This window comes from Natrix helvetica (assembly GCF_964273705.1).
Source record: "Natrix helvetica genome assembly, chromosome: 3".
NCBI lineage: Eukaryota > Metazoa > Chordata > Lepidosauria > Squamata > Natricidae > Natrix > Natrix helvetica.
In genome coordinates, this window is record NC_138549.1 from 127878286 (window position 1) to 127902845 (window position 24560).

Consider the following 24560-nt stretch of genomic DNA (forward strand, 5'->3'; position numbering starts at 1 on the left):
TGCTCAGGTAGTACTTTTTCTTACTATGTCTCTTCTACTCTTCTGTTAGTGTTGGTCTCTCCAGTGTTCAGTAAGCTTTCATAGTGTACTACCTTCAGTGCTGCTTCATATATTCTTTCAATGTGTTTTTTTTTCTTATTCAACTGTCTGGTGTACAGGTAACATTCCAGAGCCACCTATGCTCCTTGTGGTTTAATGGCATTAAAGGAATCATCACAAAATGTAAGCTGTTCCAAGTAATGCTGCATTTTGCAATTGACAGTGATTTTGTCAATGCCAATGGTGTTCAGGTGGTGCTTCAGATGTTTAGGATTGCATCCATGGCATTTGTTATAGATACTATTTTTTCTGTCTTTTGCCATAGTTGTTCTACTTCTACTTGCAGGTCTGTATATATTGTGGTTTTCTCAGGTTATTTCTCTTCTGTTCTGTAGGCATTTCCACGCACACTACCCAGACTATTTAGTCTATTATATTTCTTGTTTATTGAACTCATATACCATTAAAATGGCAGAACTAAAATAAAATATAATACAATTAGTAAATACATACATACTGGGATCATCAACTTGAGGTGCTAATCCTAATGGCTTTTTGCTTAGATGAGCATGAAGCAAATGTCCCAAATACTGCAAGAGAGAAGTTTCTGAAATCTAGATGCTCAGGAACTTTATTTTGTGTGAGCACTAGAGAGAAGTGCTTCCAGTTTGCTCAGCTGTAAAATGGGGAAGATGAGCTGCTAAAAGAGACCAAAGGTTACTTTACAGTCTTCAATTTATGTAAGCCTTCAATATCTTGACTAAATGACTCTTCCCAATGTTGGTAGTTTGTGAATGCTGTCAGTGATTGCAATAACCATACACATAGCAAATCACAGCATGTCACAGAGACAGAATGAAGGGTTTATTAAGAGTGGGCTTCTTCCTACCTCCAAATTTTTTCTCATCTCCTTGTTTTAAGGCACCTCATTTCACACACCCCAAACTAAACTCTTTATTCCAATTCTGCAAAAATAGGACAAATCAAGGGGTAGAAGGACAAAACGTAGGTATAAGATTTGATGTACAGACAAAAAATATTGGAGATGGGTTAAGATGAGCAACAGCTCTGGCTTCCTAGTTGTAGAGTGATGTCTTCAGGGACTTGCAAAAGGCCAACATGATCAGGACCAATCTGATTTCTGGAGGAATGATGTTGTCTGGGTGCCATGACAGAAAAGGGTCTCTTCCTGGTCCTGCCAGATGACTCTTCAATAGACAGGGACTGTAGTACGTTTCTCATGCTGGATCTGATGAGATGGGTGGATATAATTGGGGCAAGGCAATCTCACAAATGACCCTGCCTAATGCCATAAAGGATTTTGTAGATGACCACCAGCTTCTTGAATTGAATCTGGAAGCATAATCTTGTGGAGCACAGGTGTAACCTGTACATTTAAAAAACTGCCCATAACTGCCCACAGCACAGCATTTTGCACTAGCCTCAGTTTCTGGATGCTCTTGAAGGATTGCTTCATGTGGTAACCAAGGCTTGAATGACAGTAAGGAGAACCTCTAAGCCAGAAAAGATGTGATTGGTGCAGAAGCCAAAGCTGTGCATGCATAAGAACAAACTATCCTAGACAACTCATAGCCTTAATGCCCCCCCCCCGCTCTTTATAGATGACCTTTCCCATTTATTTTCCCACTGCTTTTTTCCATTTGATTATTCTTGACAATTTATAAATTTGTAATGATCCTTCTGCCACAGACTCCCCAGGCTTGCTGAGAACCTGCTTGCTGAGGGCACCCAGCCAAATTGCGTAGACAGTCATAATCAACAAGCCTGCATCCCTTCAGAATCACATCAAACAAGGGATCGGGATATCATTTCTCCCCAGTCAATAACAGCGATCATAGTTGCCTCCTTTTTAATCTGCAGTAGCTTTTGTGGTGATGAATGCTTTTTCTATTAGCTATCTAGCAAAATATTCCTTCAAAAAATGAATAAATGAAAATTATATAAATGAATACTGTAGTATTGGGAGAGTACAGTGTTAAGACAGGAAAACAGAAGAAAGGGATTTAGGTGTGCTCATAGCAGATGACTGCAAAACGAGTAAACAGTGTGGCCAGGCAACTGTGAAGACAAACAAAATTTTGGGATTATCACTAGAGCAGTGATGGCGAACCTTTTTTGGCTCGTGTGCCACAAGTGAGGGGAGCGCAGGGGGGTCGAGTGCAGGAGTGCCGCACCCATAATGCAATGTGCGACCCCGCCAGTGCGCATGCGCGCAAAACGCGCAACCCCCCCATTTTTACATTTTTTTTTTGCCCTCCCCATGCTCCAGGGGCTTTATAGGAGCCTGGGGAGGGCGAAAAGAGCCTCCCCCGACTCCCCAGAGGCCCTCCGGAGGCTTCAGGGACTGTCCATGGGCTTCCCTGAAGCCTTCAGAGTGGCTTCCGGGTTGCTCGGAGGGTCGCTTTAAGCGCTCCGAAGGCATCAGGGAAGCCTCGGACGGTCCCTGAAGCCTTCGGAGCGCTTAAAACCACCCTCCGAGCAAACCGGAAGTGACTTCCGGGTTGCTCGGAGGGTCGTTTTAAGCGCTCCGAAGGCATCAGGGAAGCCTCGGACGGTCCCTGAAGCCTTCGGAGCGCTTAAAACCACCCTCCGAGCAAACCGGAAGTGACTTCCGGGTTGCTCGGAGGGTCGTTTTAAGCGCTCCGAAGGCATCAGGGAAGCCTCGGACGGTCCCTGAAGCCTTCGGAGCGCTTAAAACCACCCTCCGAGCAAACCGGAAGTGACTTCCGGGTTGCTCGGAGGGTCGTTTTAAGCGCTCCGAAGGCATCAGGGAAGCCTCGGACGTTCCCTGAAGCCTTCGGAGCGCTTAAAACAACCCTCCGAGCAACCCGAAGTCACTTCCGGTTTGCTAGGAGGGTGGTTTTAAGCGTTCCGAAGGCTTCAGGGACGATCCCTGAAGCCTCCGAGGGGGGGGGAGGCTCCTTTCGCCCTCCCCAGGCTCCTGTAAAGCCTCTGGAGCCTGGGGAAGGTGAAAAATAGCTTTTAAACAGGTGAACTCAGCTGGCCAGCGCGCGAATCCACAGAGTTCCCCCGGTGTAGATGTAGGCGTATACTGAATTCCCTACGCTAAAAGTCCGAATCTTGCTTGTGGAGTCTGGGGGCAATGAGGCAGAATAATTTGGGTGTAGCCAGTCCAAGTGGGACCTTAGCTGGTGACCCATGAGAAGCTCGGAGGAGCTTCTCCCCGTAGTGGCACTGGGTGTGATGTGCTGAATTAGCAAATAATGATCAACCCGTGTTTGCCAATCTCCCGGGCCCATCCTAGAGAGGACCTCTTTTCAAGATCTCACCATTCTCTCTGCCTGACCATTGGAGGCTGGATGGAATGGCATGACCAGGGCATGCCTGATTCCCTGAGCTGCTAGGAAGGTCTCAAATTGCATGGCCGTGAATTGGGCCCATTGTCAGAGACCAAGATGTCGGGCAGGCCGTGCATGGAGAAAAGTCTCTGTAGCACCTTGATGACCGCTTCTGCCATAGTGGAGGTCACCAGGACTACCTCTAACCATTTCGAGTAGGCGTGCACAACTATGAGAAATGTCTGGCTGTGAACTGGGCCAGCAAAGTCAATGTGCACCCTAGACCATGGTTCCTGAGGTCGCTCCCACTCCTTAGCGGGCGCTCTGGGGGAGCTGGTCTGGACTCCTGGCACGGTGTGCAGGTAGCCACCCATTCTTCAATCTCCCTGTCCATGTTAGGCCACCACATGTAACTCCTAGCCAAAGACTTCATCCTGACAATTCCAGGATGCCCTACGTGTAAAGCCTCTAATACTGCAATGCACAGTTTGGGTGGAACAACGACCCGTCCCCCCACAGTAAACAGCCTTTTACAACCAATAACTCATCACGTTTGGCAAAATACATTTTGAAATCAGCCCCAACAGGCCCCTTGGGCCACCCCCTCCACACCCAGTTCAAAATTTGTTTGATGGTGGAGTCCTTAGCAGAGTGATGGGCAATGTCACTGGATGAGACAGGCCCAGTCTCAAGGCAATCAATGAGGAGGACTGGCATCTCGGGGGTAGGGTCAGCGAGAAGTTCAGGCAGCGGGCAGCGGCTTAGAGCATCAGCGTGCCCCAAAGTGGAGCCTGGTCAGTGGATGAGACGGTAGGAGTAGGCAGTTAGGAAGATGGTCCATCTGGTCATGCGGGGTGATAAAGACACTAGGGTAGGTCGGTCCCCAGCCAGTAAGCCCAACAACGGCTTGTGGTCCGTAACCAGCTCAAAGTCCCGGCTGTATATGTAGATACTCATGAAACCTCTTTACTCTGGCCCCTGCACCCAAAGCCTCATGGTCCAGCTGGCTGTAGTTCCGCTCCGCGGCAGACAAGGTCCTGGAATAAAATGCAATAGGGGCTTCGATTCTGTTGGGCATGCCGTGGCTGTGGACGGTGCCGACGCCGAACAGGGAGGCATCACAGGTCAGCACTAATGGCAGGGTTTGGCTGTATTGTACCAGGAAGGAGTCTGCCGATAGGAGTTGTTTTACCACGGCAAATGCAGCAGCCTTGGCTTTGCCCCAGGACCACTTCGCGTTCTTAGCCAGGAGACAGTGTAAGGGCTCAGCAATGGTGGCTTTCTGTTTAAGAAAGATGCTGTAGACATTAAGGAGCCCAAGGAACGCCTGCAGCTTGGTTTGATTGCTAGGTGTGGGGGCGTTCTGAATTGCTTTGATTTTTTGTGTGGTCAGGTGAATCCCAGAGCCATCGATTAGGTACCCTAAGAATTTAACCCTTGGCACGTTAATTTGGCATTTCTCTATTTTGAGACGGAGACCATTGTCTCTAATTCGAACCAAAACTGTTCATACACGTTTTAAAAGTTGTGCCTTGTTTGCAGCCAATACCAAGATGTCGTCAAAATAGGGGGTGACTCCTGGAATCCCCTGCAAAAGCCGTTCCATGATGCTTTGGAACAGTCCAGGGGCAATACTAATGCCGAATTGCAGGTGGTGACATTTTAATACACCTCTGTGCATCACAATGGTTTGGGCCTCCACCGTAGCGCCATCTACAGGCAATTGTTGGTATGCCTGAGCCATGTCCAATTTTGCGAAAAATTTTCCGGGGCCTAATGAATGAAGGAGGTGCTGTACAATGGGTACAGGGTAGGCGCTTTGTTGTAGCGCTTTATTTATTGTGCATTTGTAGTCCATGCAGGTGTGGACAGACCCATCAGATTTGACAGGTGTCACTATAGGAGTCTCCCAGCATGTGTGATCGACCGGCACTAGGATTCCCTGGCCTAAGAGCTTGTCAATTTCCCTGTCAATTTGGGGGTGGAGAGCAAAAGGTACTCTCCTGGGTTTTAGCCTTATTGGGGCTATGTTGGGATCTAAACTAAAGGAAATTGGAGTCCCCACATACTTACCCAGACCGGTGCCGAAGATGTCCTCGAACTCCTTAAAGATGGCTTCAGTGCCATCGTCTTTCAAAGTGTTGATGACGGTCATCTCTAGGCCTAGGGCTTAGAACCAATCTAGCCCTAGGAGGCTCTGCAGGTTGCCGCTGACCACTGTCACTGGGAGTTTCCTGCTGAACTGCTTGAACTTCACCTGGAAGGTGCCATGGCCCACGATGGGGACCCAGTTTCCCTGGTAATCGCATAGGCTAAAGTCAGGGGTGTGAAGATGCTGCTTCTTTAGGCTAGGGGTAGCCTGTTTTAGGGTAGACCATGGTATGATGGTCAGCAATGACCCAGTGTCGATCTCCATCTCACATGGAGAGTCCTCGATGAGGACTGTGGCCTTCAGCTTTTTTGGCCGCTTGGTGCGGACTTGACTGATTGACGTGTGGTAGGTGACTCTATTGTCACCCACTGAGTGCTGTGGTGGCTTCTGCCACGCCCCTTGGTTGGGCCTCTGTTGGCGGTTTGGTGCATTTCTAGGCTGCCAGGCAGTGGCAGGAAATTTGCTCCGGCACATCTTGGCAATGTGCCCCTTTCGGTTGCAGAAACGGCAAGCCAATCTGGCATGGTCTCTTCTGCAGCTAGCGCAAGGCGGAAGACACGGTTTGAATTTGCGCGCCGGCTGGACATGGCTACTGCACATGCAGCAGCTGTCTTCTTCGCCTCCTGAGCTCTCGGGCTCTGCAGACTCGCAATGTACGTGTGTACTCTTTCACGTGTCTTGTGGAGCGCTTTGGCACTGCAGAGTCTCAGTAGATTTGATGGCTGATTTGGACGCCCTGGCTTCACCCAAGGCGATCTGCAGAGTGAGGTTAGATTTAGTGAGTAACCTCCTCTGTAGCTTAATGTCCCGTACGCTGCCAATTATGCGGCCCAGAATCAGCTCGTCCAGGTCTCGGAATTCGCAGTATGCTGCGGCCTTGCGGAGCGCCGCAACGTACTCGTTAATTGACTCGCCCTCCTTCTGGTTTCTGATGTTAAACTCATGCCGACGAACGTTCTTGGACAGCTTGGGCATATAGTGGATCCTCAGCGTCTGCTGAAGCACGGACCAGGCGACTGATTGTAGTGGTGTCGGTTCAGAGAGGTCTTTCGCTGTCTCGAACACTTCCCGGCCACAGTATCCAAGGAATATGTTCTTCTTGTGGCCTTCAGAAAGGCCCATGGGGTCATTTGCCTCGAGGAAGCAGTCAAATCGTAGCATGTACGAGTCCCAGTGCTCGGCGACTGGGTCATACAGAGTTGGTGGGGCGTACATGGCCATTTTGTGTTCAGAGGGCATTTTGAGTTTGTCGCTCAAAAATGGTTGCTCGAAGCCATGCTGAGCTCCGGGCTGGATGTACTTGCTGGATTGCTACGTTCTTTCAGTTCGCCTAGTTGCCTTCCAATCCCACCCTCATCACCAGTGTTAGATTGGGTAATGGATAGGCACACACAGGCTTAATGGTAACAACAGCTCTTTATTAAGTACAAGTGAGAACAATCCAGTGAAGGTTGAGTCTGACAGCCGCCCTTTTATAGGGAGCTGTTAGACCTTTTGATCAATAGGATTAAACCTCTGTTGCCACTGGAACAGAGGACCTTGGTGGAAACTACTGTAGTTAGAACAAATATCTAACACAAACAAACATCCCTTCTTCGTACTGAATTAGAACTGGTAGAAAAAAAATAGACTCAGTAAAATTCTCTGCATGACACCCAGACAAGGTTTATTTTCACTTTATGACAACGCAGTGAGCTTTCCTCAAAGGTAAAGCTTCCGCATCTGCCTTCCTCAATGGCGTTCTGAATACAGCAACCTATCTGCTCAGACTCCAGGGATTTAGTGAAATAGAAGCTTCCCAGAGACCTTCAGCTGCACTTGTTTATTACCAAATATGAAGGAGGAGGAGGAGGAGGAGGAGGAGGAGGAGGAGAAGGAGAAGAAGATACCTTAGTTCAGCAGGTCCAGATATATTGCTCTCTGTGGAAGCGCATCATTCTCCAACCACCAATCAAGGTGCATCATATTACCCAAGCCAGAAGGTGTTGTTTATAGTATGCATGTCTCTACAGCATCCCTCACCTTTCTTGGCAGTATAAAACACTGTAATAATAAATCACCCATCATCTGCTAAACATCCTTATCTGCTGCCCAGCAAGGCCCCCATGTAGAGCAATGGTTGGTTTGGCCTTTTCAAAAGCTCATGGTGGTTGAGGAGGTATCTGGGAGCTCACAGAAGGGGCTGGAGAAGAGCCTTGCTTTGAATCCAGTCACATTCTTGGAAATGGATATAGAAAAAAATGGGTCTTCAAAATGGAGAAAAATATCTCAGTTGATTTCGAAACTGAGTTTGCCCATAGCTACTTAAAAGTGAGGATAGTTCTAGAATCCAGGTTTAGAAGCAGCTTAGTAGAAAAGGTCTTTTCCAAGGCAGTGTTACTCTTTTTCCAAGGGAATACAAACATATGCTCTCTCTCTTTTTTTTGCTGGCAGTTTCAATAAAAGAGGAAGATAAATTCTTCCTGCTTTGTTAAAGTGGAGGTTCACTTATTAATCAACATCAAAATATGCTGGTAACTGGGCAGTTACTGATCCCTCAAAGGAGGGATTAGTAACTGTCATTTGGCAAAGCAAGTGTAACTACACATTCATGTATACAAAATAGAAATTGTATATTCATCCAGAGCAAGATCAGACTACATACTATTTTTACTCTTTAGAAGATGCTTCAAGTAAATTAAATGTTTTTTTAAAATTATAGATTATTCAGCAGAGTTATTCATGTGTCCAACATGTAAAACTACTTAAAACTATGAGCACATGCACAAAGTTGCAATCTTGTGAGACTGTGTCATTAAATGCTTTGAGTCAGGGACTCTGTGTATTATATTTAATATAAGATCTCATTTATTCAAAAGAGCACAACTAATATATAAACAGAGATGATGAAATAAACTTTTGTAGATATGAATTGGCTGTATCATGGAAAAGGCAGCTATAACATCACTCTCTGTGTGATGTTTTCTACAGTTTCTTCCACATAATGTAAATCTGAATTAAAACAGATTCTTCCAAGAACTGTCTGATTTATAGATTTTTCCTTTTAAGAATCTCAAAAGAGATCAGTGGGCAGGGCTACAGGGCAATTTCCTGCAATCTTGTACTTGCAGTGCTTTACCTGCACTGAAGTACAAAAAGCTGGGAGAAAAAAAAATAGGATGTAGCACAGAAATGCACTCCTTATTCCATGAATTGCTATAGTCATGAGTGGATTGTTATTCTGAGACTGCTGTAAAGAAAGTACGGTACTAGTAAACCAACATAGATTGGTTTACTTACATACAGTACATGCTTTATAAAAGATTCAATATCACAGAATGAAAAATTGATGGTGGCCAACATTGGAACAGCTAATGTTCATGCTATTTCTGAGTAAGAGGAATGCTCGTTCTGTTTCTATTTTACAGACATGACCACTGAGTCACAAAAAATAGAAATTATAGGAGGCATTGACTATCAAATCCCTCTCTCCAAATTAAAAACAGTAATACCTGCAATCACACCTGATGCTTAAACAAGACTAGATTACAAAGAACTGGGAGAGGAAATCTATCCACTTAAAAATCAATTCCTTCAAACCAGGTGATTTTGTGGGGGAAATGGCATTCAGCTGGTGTTTAAAGATCATAAAGAACAAAGTGGGTGTTTCATCCACTAAACATTCAGAAGGGAGTCCTGATCATAGTCTGCCCCTGAAGGACCTCACTCTGCATGCCAACTATGGTAGAAGATTCAAACCCACATGAATGTGCAAGAAAGGGGGGGGGAGATCCAATTTTGGATCACCTTTATAAGACAAGTGATCAGAGAATCCAACGGGTGAGTTACATCACTGTGTTTCTGTGGAAGATGTGCAGCTAAAGCTGAAAGAGCTAAGGTGATGCCTGGTCCATCTTAATGGGGAAAGGATTGCACTACCAAACCCAACCTCGACCTGTTGAATGTTCCTTAAAAAGAAAAGAAAAAAACCCACCTAAGAGGTGAAGTGCACTTCCTGCATACCATTCCCGCCCTCAAACGCCCCTCGCCGTTGTTCCTTCTTGAATGCCATCCTTACAAGAAGATGCCGAGCAGTCTCGCCCCAGCAGCGCGTTTTGGCCGCCGGCTGCGAATGAACTCACTCTCTTTCTCTGCCTTTGTACCTTGGTTTTAACTCGCTCCGTCTCCCATTGTGGTCTGAGCGTTCGGATCAGCTGCAGAGCCCCCGGCAGGACGTTAGTCTCATCCACTGCAATGCTGACACGCCGGACGGCTGAGTAGCTGGAGAAGACGCGCGCGCTCTCCTCTTCCTCCTCCTCCTCCGCTCCCTCCATGCCCCATCGGCAGCTCAACTACCACGCGGCTGGGCTTCAGGTACAAGGCAGAGTTAGGGAAACGGAAGAGCAGCCTTTCCCACCCAGCAACTCCACCCCCCTCAACAACGGGAGGCTTGCGAGGTAGCCCATGTGGAGGAGATAGGAAGGGGCTGGGAGGGGAGGAGCCAGCCCCGAGAGGAATCCATGAGTCACTCCGCCGCCGCCGCCGCCGCCGCCACCTCCTCCCCGCCCCCACCGCACCTCCAGCAAGCATTTCTTATTGGAACATCCAGGCTGACCGGATTGTGATGTCAGAGGGAGGAATCGTTCGCCGCCAGACCACAGCAACCCCCTCCTCCCAAGAAGCAGCCCTCCTCTTGGGAGGACAAGTGGCGGAACGCTAAGCCAGGCGCGGAGAAAGAGGAGGAGGAGAAGGATGCGGTCGCCGGCGGAGCATCTTCCCGCCAGGAAGCTGCTGTTCCCGGCGCTGTTGTTAGCGGACGCCACAATTGAGGCTTCCAAGCAAAAGCGGCGCACGCCGAGCTCGGCTCCCGGGAGTTTCTGGATCTAAGTCGCCGGGGTGGGGAGGTGGAGTGTGTGTGTGAGTGGGAGCGTTGGGGAAAGAGCTGCGAGATTAATTACTGACGAGGGAAACAAGCGTCCACCACCCGGATCTGCGCTTTTAGTGCCGCGAGTCTTTTCAGCTTGTTTAAACGCCGCTTACGCACGTTGGCGTGTGTTGGCAGGGGGTTGCTCTGAGCCACAAACAGGCGCCTAGGTTGACACGCGAGCCCTGTGAGCGTGGTTAGGTTAGGGTTCAGGGAATTAGGAGAATTCAGGAAACTGAGTTCGGCGAATATTCATTTGAACACATGGATTGGAATATCAGGTGAGCAACTTTCAATTCTTAAGCGACAGGGAGCTTCTTTGGTTTGTGACAGGCAAGCAAGAATTCAACAGGGATTTCAACTGCGTGTAAGTAGGTGCACTGCAGGTGGAGATTATCAGACTAATTTTTAGCGATCATGCAATTAAAGGCAAAGTACTTTTCCACCAAGCTGGGTGAGAGGAATTCCCAGTCCTGATTCAAATAAATAGTATGAAACGGTTAATGTGTCAAACCAAGATCCTTTTCACACCTGATCCTAACTCCAGCACAGCATCCTCCTCCTTCTTCCCTCCCATACCTAAACTTGAAATTGTTCCTTTAACTGTGTCAGGGGTTAAAAATGTGACAAACGTTCTGCAATGGATACAGTCTGATACACTACACTGACCATTTTGTTGGTGGAACAATTAGAATGGAAATAGCCTGTGTAACAGTTGCGCACTTTTAGCTAATGCAAGCATGCCTCTCATCCCTTCTCCCTGGACGTTGTCGTCCACAATCATTCATAAGCCAGTAGTAAGTCTGATGGCTTCAAACCAGGGTTTCCCCCTATGCTCAGCTTGGAGAGCTGGAGCATCCTGGAAAAGTCATAAGTGGTGATCATGTGAGCCCAGGTCATTGCAACATCTGTAAATATATGCCAGTTGCTAAGCTTGGAATTTTAATCATATGACCATGCGGATGCTGCAACAGTCATAAGCATGAGGATCAGTCTTAAGTCACTTTTTTCAATACTATTGTAACTCGGTCATTAAACAAATGGTCATAAGTTAAGGACTACCTCTATTGCATTTGTTCTTTGTGAAGGGGAAGGGGACACAAGTCCTGGATCCACAAAAACAATTCTGTCAAGCTCACTCCTCCTACACAAAAAAGAAAAATTACTAGTATTCCATGATTTCCTCCATAAGTTGTTGCAGAGAAGAGGGGACCAGAGATAAACCTTGTCAGTTTTGCTCTAGCTCTGTTCCTTTGGGTTAAAATATGAGTGACGACAATTGCAAGATTTACAGTCTAAAAACTCCAGATCAATTCTAGCTCTATTTTGAAGTAGAATTACTTGGATGGTGTATATTTGTGGGACATAACAAATATGAGTGGCTGCTGAACCATCTTTTCCCTTGCAAGACCTGAAGATAAAATGCCACCTAAGCTGAATTAGGGGAGACACAATAAGGCAAGATTTCTTTTCAGTGGGAAAGGAGTTGATTCATAGTTTTACAAAGCCTCATCAGTGGAAAACTGAGATCTCTGTGTCTCTGTCTCTGTCTGTCTGTCTGTCTGTCTCTCTCTCTCTCTCTCTCTGCAAAAGATAGAAATAATTTTAGCTGCTGAATGTAAACAATACATGGAATTACATAGATGAGGAAATTATTTTGGAGTGGTAAAAAGTATCCTAATGGTAGTGACCTATGATTAAAAGCTATGCAGACAGTAATGTAAGCAGCACATGGTCTTGTCATTGATAGTGTTTTCAATTATATAAACTGCACCTGAAACGATTTAGCATTTTGAAAGCTCCCATTTTCAATGGATTGAAACCTAATAGTTTTCAGAAGCAACAGAAGATGTGCTTAACATGTATCTTTTGTTCTGTATCACTTGGAGGAGTAAGCACGAAAACTTCCCATGACTTAATCTACGACTATAGAAAACAGACACATTAAAAATGGCAACAAGTGACATATTAAAGAAACCTATTAAAGTGATTTATTAAAGACACCTTGGTTTAGATCAGGAGTTCCAAACTGGAAGCCCACGGACTGGATGAGTTCACGTGCAGGCCACGCCCACCCGCAAAGGGGAAAAACATACATGACACTGCGAGTTTGACATCTGTGGTCTAGACATGGTATTGAACTGGATGCCTTACTCTCAGCAAATGATTATTCAAGTTCATGTCTGGTTTAAAAATAAATCTAATAAGTGTAAAAGTTCTAACGTTGCCATAAGCACTCAATTTCAAAGCTGGCCATCATGTTAGTCTTCCTGACTATAATGAATTCCGTTATACATTTATTCAAATAACAATTACACCAGAATGTGTCTGTGTATATTATCATATGCAGATCTCTATTCCTCCTCATTCTGTATTTTGGTTGTCCTTTTTATTTTGATGATCTATCAATAGACACCTTCATTAAAATCATCCTCTCTGTCCAGCATGTTAACTTTCCATATAGTGGTGATCTTGTTTGTTTGTAGAGAAATATAATGTGTAAACATCACCTGCATTTGAAGTGAAAATGGCAAGAAGCTGGTTCTCCTCTAAAGTTTCTTGTGGGAACAAGATTCAGTATATTGTAACAACTAAATCTTTAATAAGGAAAATGTTAACATATTCTCAAAAAATAAATTACTTTCAAATTAATTTCACTCAAAGTACAGTATGTGATTTTCTACAGAGGAAAAAAAATCTCCTCTTAAATATCCAGCTAACTAATTCAAACTCAATTAATTGAATAAGTATCATCAAGCTGCAGGGAGTGATATCCCCCCTCCCTTTCTAAAGGGGAATGAGTCTAATTACTTTAATTAGAATTGCTATAATTGTCCTATTTTCTTTGTGGGGCTCAGTTTGCTTAATTGCTTTGTTGGGAATAGTGTGAATTGCTAATATCTCCTGGTTGCAGGTCACTAGTGGCTTCCTTCCAAAATCATCTTTATGTCATACACATTGGCAGACAGGAAATTGTCCTGTCACTTATTGGTAGAGGTGATAATGGATGCTTTAGGGGATAGAAATACTCAGCAGTGGTTTAATTTTGGAGAATTACATCTCACTATATTTGGGGTTGTCAAATCTGGTATGTTGGTTTGGATTCAAATCCATCTTAGTCAAAGCCAGCTAAACCTCTCTAACCTGAGATCGTAATTATTTAAAGGATGGGTGTCAAACTCACATCATCACGTGACATATCACGACTTTTCCCCCTTCACTAAACTGGGCGTGGGTCTGGCCAGCATGTGGCGCATTTGACCTGCAGGCCATGAGTTTGACAGCCCTGATTTAAAGGCAGATATGTGCATGGAAGTGGTAATTAGACTCAGTGATTAATTATATAGAATAATATCTAAGGTAGTCTTGGGTGGTAAGATGAACAAGAACTGTTGGAAAAGCTATCCTATACTTCCTTTACTAAACAATTGAACTTTTATTCCAGGGAATGAGAGAGGCAGCTTTTCCTCTTAGAAAGATGGAAAGAATTCCTCTAAATCTGGAAACTGATTTGTTTGATGGTCATTGCAGAATATGTGGTCTGCCAAATAGTAGCCATTATTAATTTGAACGTTACTGACTTTCCACTATAATAGCAAAATGGTGATTCCAGGAGGCCTTGTGAATGTGATTAAATCTGTGCTGATCATGTATCTTCTCCCAGGAATTTGGGGACATTTCTAGTTGTAAAAGGACAGTATAAGATTCCAAGACTGAAGTCCCCTATCATTGAGAGGAAAGTTAAATTTAAATATAAAAATACTGGAAACTTTTCCTCTGCAAGGCAAAGAAAGTTGAATGAGGTATATTCAGCATAAAACAGCCAAGAAACAAACGTAAAAGATCTTTACACAAGCCTTCTGTTTCTTTTTTATAGATAGATAATCTTTATTTAAAAATTTTAAAAATTAAATTATTAAAATAAAGGTTGAGATAAAAAGGAGTGATGCATGTTGGAATATCATGTGACTGCATATTATAGTTTGTAGGAAGACCGTTTTTTATTTGAGGATATCCAAGTCTAAATTAAAGATAACCACAAAATTAAAGAGGGTGGAAATTGTTAGGAACTGTTCATATATATATGTAAGTCAGGCTCTCTCTCTCTCTCTCTCTCTCTCTCTCTCTCTCTCTCTCTCTCTCTCTCTCTCTCTCTCTCTCTCTCTCTCTCTCTCTCTCTCTCTCTCTCTTATCTCTTTCTCTCTCTCTGTGTGTGTACACATCCTTGCAGGGATTGGATGTAAAAAGTAAAATGTCATTCTGAGAGCATATGGGTACACATGTAGCACCTGTTGAGAACACCTTAAATTAAACTCATCCTGTTCCAAGATTGTGTGACCGATTTTGGTCCCAGGAGAAGACATAGCTGCTTTTAAGAGATTCCTATCAAGTGTTAAGCATGTATTCATATGTTCACTGAATCACATTTTCCCCTTTGAATCCAGATTGCTGCTCATTCCTGAGAGACAGAAAGCGCCCATGCACATATTATGCAAATCTGTATTCCCCTTTTTAGTTGTATAGAAATGACCCAGCCTAGAACTAGTAGAAAACATTTCAATTTTCAAAGTAATGGCCTTTTCAATCTGTAATTTTAAAAAAGTGAAAAATTGTATCGTTTTGAAGAATAAGTGCACTTGCAATTGCACTTAGACTTATATACTGCTTCACAGTGCTTTACAGCTCTCTAAGTGGTTTGCAGAGTCAGCATATTGCCCCCAACAATCTGAGTCCTCATTTTACCAACCTCAGAAGGATGTAAGGCTGTGTGAACCTTCAGCCAGTGAGGATCGAACTATCAAACTGCTGCCAGCCGATGATCAGCAGAAGTAGCCTGCAGTACTGCATTCTAACCACTGCCCCACTCACAAAGAATTATTTTGAGAGCCACTTTTTTTTTTTTTTGCTTCATGCTGCCTTAAGCAGTACTATTTTCAGGAATAGAAAATCTGTCATTCATTATCTAGTTTATATACGTGTAACAATTATGTCACATTTCATGCATTGCAATACCTTTTTCTTTTCCTATGATATTATCTTTCTGAAGAAAAAGATCACAAAGTGAAGGGAAAGCCCATTTAATGTTGGGATCAGAATATAGGCTGAACCAACAGATTTTAGTTCTCTTCAATAGCATGAAGTTGGAGTCCCTGCAGGACACTTCAAAGACATTGAAGACTATCTATTGACATCAAAGGAAGTTATCTGCATCCTATCCTAAACCATCTTCTTCATACATGGCTAACATTTGAAAGTTGGTTTGATACTAATCCAAGACATGGTGACATTGCAAAACGATTCATCCAACAGATGAAGCTAAGCAGAGATAAGTTTAATTGCAAAATAAACTGAAGGTCCTTTGTAGTTTTCTGCATCATTTAATTTGATTTTAAGAAAGAAATCATGGGATACAAAATCCTATAGCTAAAAGGGCAGAACTGTTTACTGTATAATAGAATCTGTTATCAAGCTATTCTCTTTCACCGTTTAATCTTTCAAAAGGGAACATCTTCCAAAATGGGACTTTTCTGCTGTCAGAGTGATGTAGCAAAGCCGATCCGATTGTTCTGCCGGTCAAATTCAATGTAGTACTGCTTAATAAAAGTTGCACCGAGAAGCCAGAGAGGGCCTAAAGGAGGAGGAATGTCAAAAGCTGAGAATGCCACAACGCAGAGCTCTTCCCAATAAGTTGAATGCTGCAGAGAAAGCAATCCCAAAAAAAGAAAGTACATCAGCAAGATGCCCCGAGTAATGCATAATAATAATAATAATAATAATAATAATAATAATAATAATAATAATAATAATAATAATAATAATGGTAATAATAATAAAAAAACTCCGCTGTTGCCGGTCCCAAGCCCAGATGAGAAAGGAGGAGGGTTGGGGTCAGGTTGACAACCTGGCCCCATAAAAACACGCCAACCCATACAATATGGTGAAAGAAACTACTAAAAATTTTATACTGCATCGGTCGTCACACGGGTTAACAAGGGCCGCGGCGGATGTTGAGGTCCCTGGGCATCCGTTGACAAGTGGGCTAAAAATGGACCAGCCAACAAAACGACAGAAATATAGTGCAGATGAAAATTGTGCCATAATGGCAACGATTATGGCACAAACCAGCAGTGGTAATTCCAGTGGTAATTGGCACACTGGGAGCTATTCCAAAAGCACTGGAATTGCATTTAAAACAGTTAAAACTTGACAAAATCACCATCAGTCAAATGCAAAAAGTTGCACTGCTTGGATCTGCACGTATATTACAAAAATATGTTACAACGTCCTAGGTCCCTGGGTGGGGCCCGACTAGTAATCAATGCCAAATCCGGCGAAACAACTGGCTGCTGTGATACAATTGTATACTACTACTACTACTACTACTACTACTAATAATAATAATAATAATAATAATAATAATAATAATAATAATAATAAATAATTTAATAGCAGCAGCAGCAAAATACCAGGACTTGCAAATTGAAGTTGAGCGACTGTGCAAAAAGAAATCATGTGTTGTCCCAATTGTAATTGGAGCCCTTGGAGCAATACCTAAAGGGCTACCTCACTATTTGGAAATTCTAAATTTATCTGACTTGAACATTCTGACTCTACAAAAAACCACCCTACTTGGAACAACTTATATCCTCCGACGTTACCTTAACAGTTCCTAGGTCCTTGGTTAGGACTCGAGCTGTTGAGCTACCAACCAGCCCCAAAGGCTGTGAATTTCACCAAAGATTAACCACACAAAAATAGTAATAATAATAATTCTTTATTGTCAGTGCACAACATATGAACAATGAGATTGGTTCAGCTCCCTCAATGCACCCCCCGCAACACAATACAGCTCACAGTGAAGAGAAAAAAGAAAAAAAATATCCCTAACCCAATAAATCATATTAACAAACACCAGTCCCATTACACCAGTGTGAACATGTTACACATTGTGCCGACCCTGCAAGTCCATCGTACTACTTAGTTATGATGTTGCTTCGCATTCAGGAGTCTAATAATGTACCGTCATGAACTGTTTCCTGATTTACTCACTGTCAGACTTTTGATTTAATCACCAGCTCTCAAAAGTCCCTCCCACATTTATTTTCTCAGACCTTTGATTTTCCAAGTTTTATCTAAACCTTATTGCTCGCCCGTATTTGTTCCTTTTATTGCAAATCATGGCTCCAGATCTTACCTTGAGGACATAGGTAGAACTGCTGAGTGAGTAAGTCATATCTCCAAGATGGAAGGAAATGTCAGGCAGCAAATGAATGTTTTTACATTCAACGACATACTGTGAGAGGATAAAGGAAACAGAGATAGAAAGGCTTTTAATTCCTATGTTATAAGTCACAGGTAATAGGAAGCGGTCTTATATCTGCTTTTCCCAGCTGGTAATGCATCACTATAGTGAAGATATCAGAATGGGGAACCACCTAACTAATTATTCCAATTCCAATGGGAATCTCTCCTCCTTATCCAGATTTAATCTAGATTTCTCTTAAACAACCTTGCAGTTTAAACTACTTAGACTTTACACTTTTGAGTAAACTGAATTAGTTTTTTTTCTTTTTTCAAAAAAGGAAATGTGCTAAAATTGGACACTTGAAAATTTAAACATTACATGGACATTACGTGAAAGGGACTGGAAACCAAATGTGTTTCATATCTCATTGCTGCTTTTTAGATTCATGTTTTCCCACGATTAGAAAAGAAGACCAACTTTTAGAAAGTTATGCTCAGATGTCTTACCTTTTCTTCTTCTACCAAAGTAGCGCCTATGGTTTTCATCAGAACAGATACTGCACTGGCTGGCCCACTGATAAAGGAAGTGCCGGTATCTATAGCTGCTGTGCATCCTTCATGACAAAACACTACATCATTTTCTACAGAAACACTGCAGAGAAAGCAAAAGAGCATTCAGACATTCCTGTAATTTGAAGAATAAGTCTCATTCATGTCAAAATGAAGAAAAAAACAACATTGGCATTCAAGGTCTTGAACTCCTCGGAATAGCATATCACAATACAGGTACTCCTCAAAGTATGACCACAAAGGAGCCCAACATCTATGTTGCTAAATCAGAAGTTTGTTGAGTTTTGCCCCATTTTAATGACTTTTCTTGCCCCATTTGTTAAGTTAATTATTGCAGTTGTTACATTACTAACATGGTTGTTAAGTGAATCTGGTTTCCCCATTGACTTTGCCTGTCAGAAGGTTGCAAAAGGGAATCACTTGTCTCCGGGACACTGTAACCGTCATAAGTGTGAGTCAGTTGTCACGCATCCAAATGTAAGTCACATGACCATGGGGATGCTGCAATGGTTGTAAGTGTGAAAAATGGTCATAGGTCACTTTTTTCAGTGCCATTGTAACTTTGAACGGTCATTAAGTGAACTCTTGTAAGTCGAGGACTACTTGAAGTTTGTAAGAGGAATTTATTGTTAGCATCTAATAAAAGATGGTCATCTTGGGAAAAGCTGATTTCCAATATGCAATTAATGTTTCATATCTTTAGTTGACTGAAATGACTTGATTTTATAAGTCTGGCATTACACAGAACCTACCCCTTAAGATCAACATGCCAGTAGCCTTCTCTGCTAATGTCAACATAGTGGAAGTCTCCAATGTAGTAAGAGGGATCACTGCCACCCAGGATAATCTCTCCTCCAGTGTTCAATTCTGAGTGTCTAGGCCAAAGGAAAAATAAATAAATCACAAAACAGTAGCTTTATTCTTGCTCACTTTTGCCCACAACAAGGTTTAGCAAGTTTTGTTGTTAAAAACCTATGAAGGAGAGCCATTTTGCTTTTAAGGCAGCATTTATAAGGCAATCAGTATTTCCAGCAAAAATACTCAAGCTTAGAGCAAAAGTCATATTGCCAATTAGATAGAATTTATTGAAGTTACCTGTGATTCACAATTTCAAAAGATACAAAAGAAAGATTTGTGGGGATGGGGGTAGGAACCAAGTACAGAGATGATGCCTGCTGCAAAATACTCCACCAGTCATGATTTGAGATTTAAATTTCCCCTTGATAGACAGTATTAGACTTTTCCTTGCTTGGGTCTATTTCCTACATAGTGAAATGTTTACCGGAATCTTTATGGCAAGTTAGGGGAAACACTTCAAAATATCCAATATTATCAGTGTTATTTCTGCTTCACTTGCTCCTATGCTAAACTCTAATCCTGAAAAAGTTCCATATTGCACATCAATCATATTCTCTGGCAATAGCCAAGACCTCTGTGAGCCCCCATCCAAATCCTAAAAGAAGCTTCAGACACTGGTGATTAGCCAATATTCTAGAATCGAATATTAGTTAACTTTGGGACAAGTTAAGGGGACACACCCCTTTTTCTGAAAAAAATAATCACTTTCTGACAGCGAATCCAAAGCACAATCAAATTATGAATTGGTCCAATAATTTAAAGTATGGGTTTTATATTCCTAAACAAAACCTACCTGCTGTAGTAGACAGAGAAAACCTTTTCTGACAAGACCTTTTCAGATACTATCTTATCAAAAACTGGGATAACCCCATCAATGGCCTGGCTGGGGTAGCCCATACCAATCACTCCATCAAACCGAGCATACACAAAAGGATCATTAGGTAGTGTTCTAGCCTCTGCAAAGAGTTGGATGATAGGAATATCAGCAACCTAGAGAAAAGCACACACAAAGGAACTGTGGAACAACAAGTTGAATGCACTCTTCAAAGGGAATAAAAATAACACTTAGTTCTTTAATTCTTCCTTCTTTGTTCCCCCCACCTCACACACTCATACACACCCACGTATACTTTTCTGTATAGTTAAGTCATTTTTGCTTCAATCCCAGTAATTGTTCAAGTGACTAACAGACTTCTCATGTTGTCCTTTGGTGTCATTTTTTATTAAAACTGAATTTTGGTACATGTTCACTTGACGTTAGGTGAGTAAATGTAAATGGATTTCTGCTTATATGATTTTCTCCCTTTTGCATTACTATGGCTTGAGGCCCAGCTCTATTACAGCCTGAGGCTACAACTAACTGGATATTCTAAGTCTTAGAATCTAAGACATATAACATACATCTCTTTAGATATTTACTGTGGGAACAATGCATTTGCCTGTATTCAACCTATGTGTTCCTTAAAAAAAAAAAGAATTATTATTATAAAACTTCCAGTGATTTCAGTGATGAAAAAGGTAAATCTGGTATCCTTCAAATCTTGGACAGTGCAAATGGGATGAATATGGTTAAAGTGCCACAATACAAACAATTGAGATCTCCTTGTTGGGAGCCCTCTGGTTCAGTTTTCAAGGCCTGTGAATAACATGGCATTTGCCAGACAGCAGGAAAGCACTTCCTCCGTTTCCTTCCTTCAGAAGCACAAATGCTTATCATCCTATTAGCACTTACTCTGACAATGTCCTGGCTAAGGAAACCCTTAATATATCCTCGGCCATATGATAAAACAATTTCGGTTCCATTTGGCTTGTATGTACTTGATTCAGAGGAATCATAACGATTGTGTGAGACTGAAAGAAAGAAAGAATATTAATACATAGAACATTAATTGGTTTGAATCTGTTCAGTTATCATCAAGAACAAGTCCCTTAAATGTCAACTTCATATAGCTGGTAAATTCAAGAAATAAGAATCATACAGATTTCAGAAAGGCATACTGTACAGTATTTAAATACTAGTCAGGGATAAACACATAACAGTAAATCTCCAGGCAAACTGATGCTGTAGAGCACTGCACACCAAGACAACTAGACACAGGAACAGTTTTTTCCCTGACGCCATCACTCTGCTAAACAAATAATTCCCTCCCCACTGTCAAACACTATTCACTAAGGCTGCATTACTATTACTATTATTCTTCTCATCGTTCCTATCACCCATCTCCTCCCACTTATGACTGCATGATTGTAACTTTGGTGCTTGTATCCTTACAATTTATATTGATATTGATTGTCTCCTGATTGCTTATTTGACTATTATTAAGTGTTGTACCTTATGATTCTTGATGAATGTATCCTGTCTTTTTATGTACACTAAGAGCATGTGCACCAAAGACAAATTCCTTGTGTCTCCAATTACACTTGGCCAATAAAGAATTCTATTCCATTCTGTTCTGTTCTATTCTATTCTAATCTAGTGCTGAGGCAGAGTGAAGGTGCATCAAGACAGTGTGGTAGAAAAGTGAGGTTTCTATGGGAAAACAAGGAAATTATCTCACATGTCATGAAAGTGTTATCTTTGTAGGAATGGTGACCTGCTGGGTTCCAACTGGCCCACTATCTAATCCATTCCAGATGCAGCTCTCTTTGTCTTTATAGCCATTTCTGCTTTGGCTGCCTGAGAACTTTCTTTACAACTTATTTTGCTTTGGTCATATTGACAAAAGGACTAGGGGAGACCTCCTAACAGAGTTATTGTTGTGGACAAAACAGGAGGAGACATCAAGCATCAAAGCACTAGATATTGTGAATTTAATTATATTAATGATTTAGTACTCATTTTTTCTATATTAATATTAACATTCAAAATCATATGTAATATGCAGTGCCATCTTTTAAATTATTTTTCTATTTTTTAATACACTAAAATATCACGATACTTATTCATAATCTATCATTAATTTATCATACACTGTCACTCATGGCTGCAAGCTGGTAATTGTCCAAGTATCTTATGTGTAAATGATAAGAAAAATCTATTTTAGATATCAGTGTATTATGACAGGAATAAAAATACCAGCTGTATAACATTGTTCCACATGCATAATGGGAAAACACGTCAGGGTAGAAATCTTCATATGCTGTTGTTACACGTTGCCAAAACTTACCACAGGCACTGTACAATGGGGGGCATTGATGGGATGGTACCCAAAAATTAGCTGACCCCGTGTCAAAGACAACCTTGAAGATCTGGGCTGGGGTTCCAATACTTATTTCACCATAATACTGCAACTGAAAGGCACATCATAACAAAGAACAGAATAACATTTTTGTTAGAAGGGAAAAAATATCATAATTCATTCCATCAATATCTGTATAAAATGTTGGACTAGTCTTTATTTGCTGACTGCTTTCTTTAAGAACATAGGACACACTTACATCCAAGAAGTTTGTTAGAATGGTAGGTGCTGTTTTGTTATGAAGGTCTTCACCAAGGTAATAGATATGGTGCTTCAAAGAAGGAAGGACGTCTGCCACTTTAATGCCCAGCCCTTGCAGTGTTTCTCGGATTGAGGGCATTTTTTTGAGTGAAATTCTGACAGGTAAAAAAAAAAAGACCTTGGTAAAACTGGAAGGTGAATCAGATACAGTCACATTTGCAATATATGTGGAGGTCAACAAACACAATTGCCAAGTTACTAGTGTGACCAATAGAGAAAGTGCTCAGCATATGATGTTGTGTTTTAATACATAATTTGGAAGTGACAAAGCTCTATTTTAGAATGCTACCTGGTGGCAAACATACAATGCTGGAAAGAATAGATGGATAGCCATCTGTCTGAAATGGTATAGGGTTTCCTGCCTAGGCAGGGGGTTGGACTAGAAGACCTCCAAGGTCCCTTCCAACTCTACTATTGTATTATTGTATTATTGTAGTTGAATGCTACTTTTGAAGCCCTTTTGGGTGACTGAATCCAAAACATTGAATTGTCAGAACATCCACCGGATCATGGTGTTGAGGAATGAAAAAATAGAATATCCTTTCTATGATACCAGAGGCATAAAAAAGTATACTTGGACAAAAGAGAGGAAGGTAGATGTGAACCAAAACATAGGGGTGGAAGGAATGAAACATTTAGCATTTTCAAGAATACATATAAAGGAGAATATTTGTAGCTCAGGGTTGAAATGAGAAGTCCTTGGTACTCGCTGAGCTTGGTGGTTTTCTTCCAGACATTTCATTACCTAAACTAGGTAACATCATCAGTGCTCATGGTGTGCTCATGCAACACTGATGGTTGCAACCTCTGCAAGAAAATAACCAAGCTCAGAGAGCATCAAGGACCTCTCATTTTCAACAATACATCTTTCCAGGACCCAGAAATTCTACCCAAACTTCTTTTTTGAGGGGGCACTTTCTAGTAGAGAGAAGTGGCAAAAAAATAGAGAACCTCGGCATTTTCTTGCACTGAATAACTCTTTAGAGCACAGTGACTGAATCTATGATAAAACCACTGGGTGTATTCAGCACTTAAGAGCTCCCAGTTATCAAAATAAGTTTTCTTCTTTCCCTCCCCGGTGTCTACTCACCTTAATGTTTTTTGTTTTTGCAGAGAAACAGTGGGGAGAAAGGTACCAATATCTGGAAAAATCTATTTTATGTATATCCAGATTCTGAGCTACTACTGAGTTTTTGGAGGAATTAATTGGTTTAGGTTTTTTATTAATCTGTCCAAAGTAGCCCTAATTTAATTCACGGCTTGGTGAACTCCAACTGCATTCCCAAAGAAGTTGTTGCTAGGATTTGAAAAGCAGAGAGATAGACAGAGCTGCTCAACAAAATCTATTCCAAAGGTGAGTAGAGCAAATGAATAGAAAGACATATTTGCCTATCAAGGTTTTGGCTGTGGAATGTTGCTGTAACCGAAATGAAATCCTGCTTTCTCTCTTTTGCCTGCTTTTCTACAATAGCCTTCTCACCAATTAAACATTTCTAATCTGCTTAATAAATACTGCTGTAACCTCTCCACTCTCCTCCCCACAGTCAGATTAATGGGATGTATAGTTGTGGCTACCGTGATATGTAAACCAGTTTTCTTGCAACTAGCTTGACACGCAGCCTGAAGCTGGTTTGGTTTGATATATACCAATGTATTGCTCCAGATGGCAGCAGATACTTGCTGTGAATTGGCAATGCAGTAATTTTAAGCTTTTCTGTTTTGAAAGAATATTTCATTTGCTTTTTGCATCATTTTGTTGATGTGTTATTATCTGCTTGTTGCACTGGTCAATTGCTAGGTGATATACTAAAAAAAAAAATAGTCTTACCTTTGGAAGGCATCACTAGAAAAACACAAAAAGCAAGAGATAAGCAGAACAAGCTCCCAACTCCGCAGCATCATTCTGTTGGTTTTGGTATGGATGGCTGTTTTTCCGAGCTGCTTTTTTCTTGTCTTGTGTAAAAAAGGAAGGC

At 42.0% G+C, this 24560-nt stretch overlaps 2 protein-coding genes across 3 annotated transcripts in view; both read right to left on the minus strand.

The window, feature by feature from the left end:
• Window positions 1-10055, minus strand: part of ETNK2 (ethanolamine kinase 2) — a 34640-nt gene extending 24585 nt beyond the window's left edge. The window contains exon 1 of one of the 2 annotated variants that reach the window (XM_081947122.1): window positions 9633-10055. In XM_081947122.1, the coding sequence (XP_081803248.1) occupies window positions 9633-9824 (192 nt within the window). In that variant the 5' untranslated portion in view covers window positions 9825-10055. The remainder of the gene's footprint in view (window positions 1-9632) is intronic. The other variant, XM_081947123.1, reaches the window with a different exon arrangement.
• Window positions 10056-15867: 5812 nt separating this feature from the next.
• REN (renin) lies at window positions 15868-24489 on the minus strand (the record flags this gene model as incomplete). The annotated part of the gene is made up of 9 exons (XM_081949172.1): window positions 15868-16110; window positions 17610-17708; window positions 18167-18311; window positions 18982-19104; window positions 19881-20077; window positions 20820-20938; window positions 22255-22378; window positions 22526-22682; window positions 24416-24489. 9 exons carry the CDS (start codon window positions 24487-24489, stop codon window positions 15949-15951), a joined length of 1200 nt encoding a protein of 399 aa, XP_081805298.1. The 3' UTR covers window positions 15868-15948.
• Window positions 24490-24560: the final 71 nt, after the last annotated feature.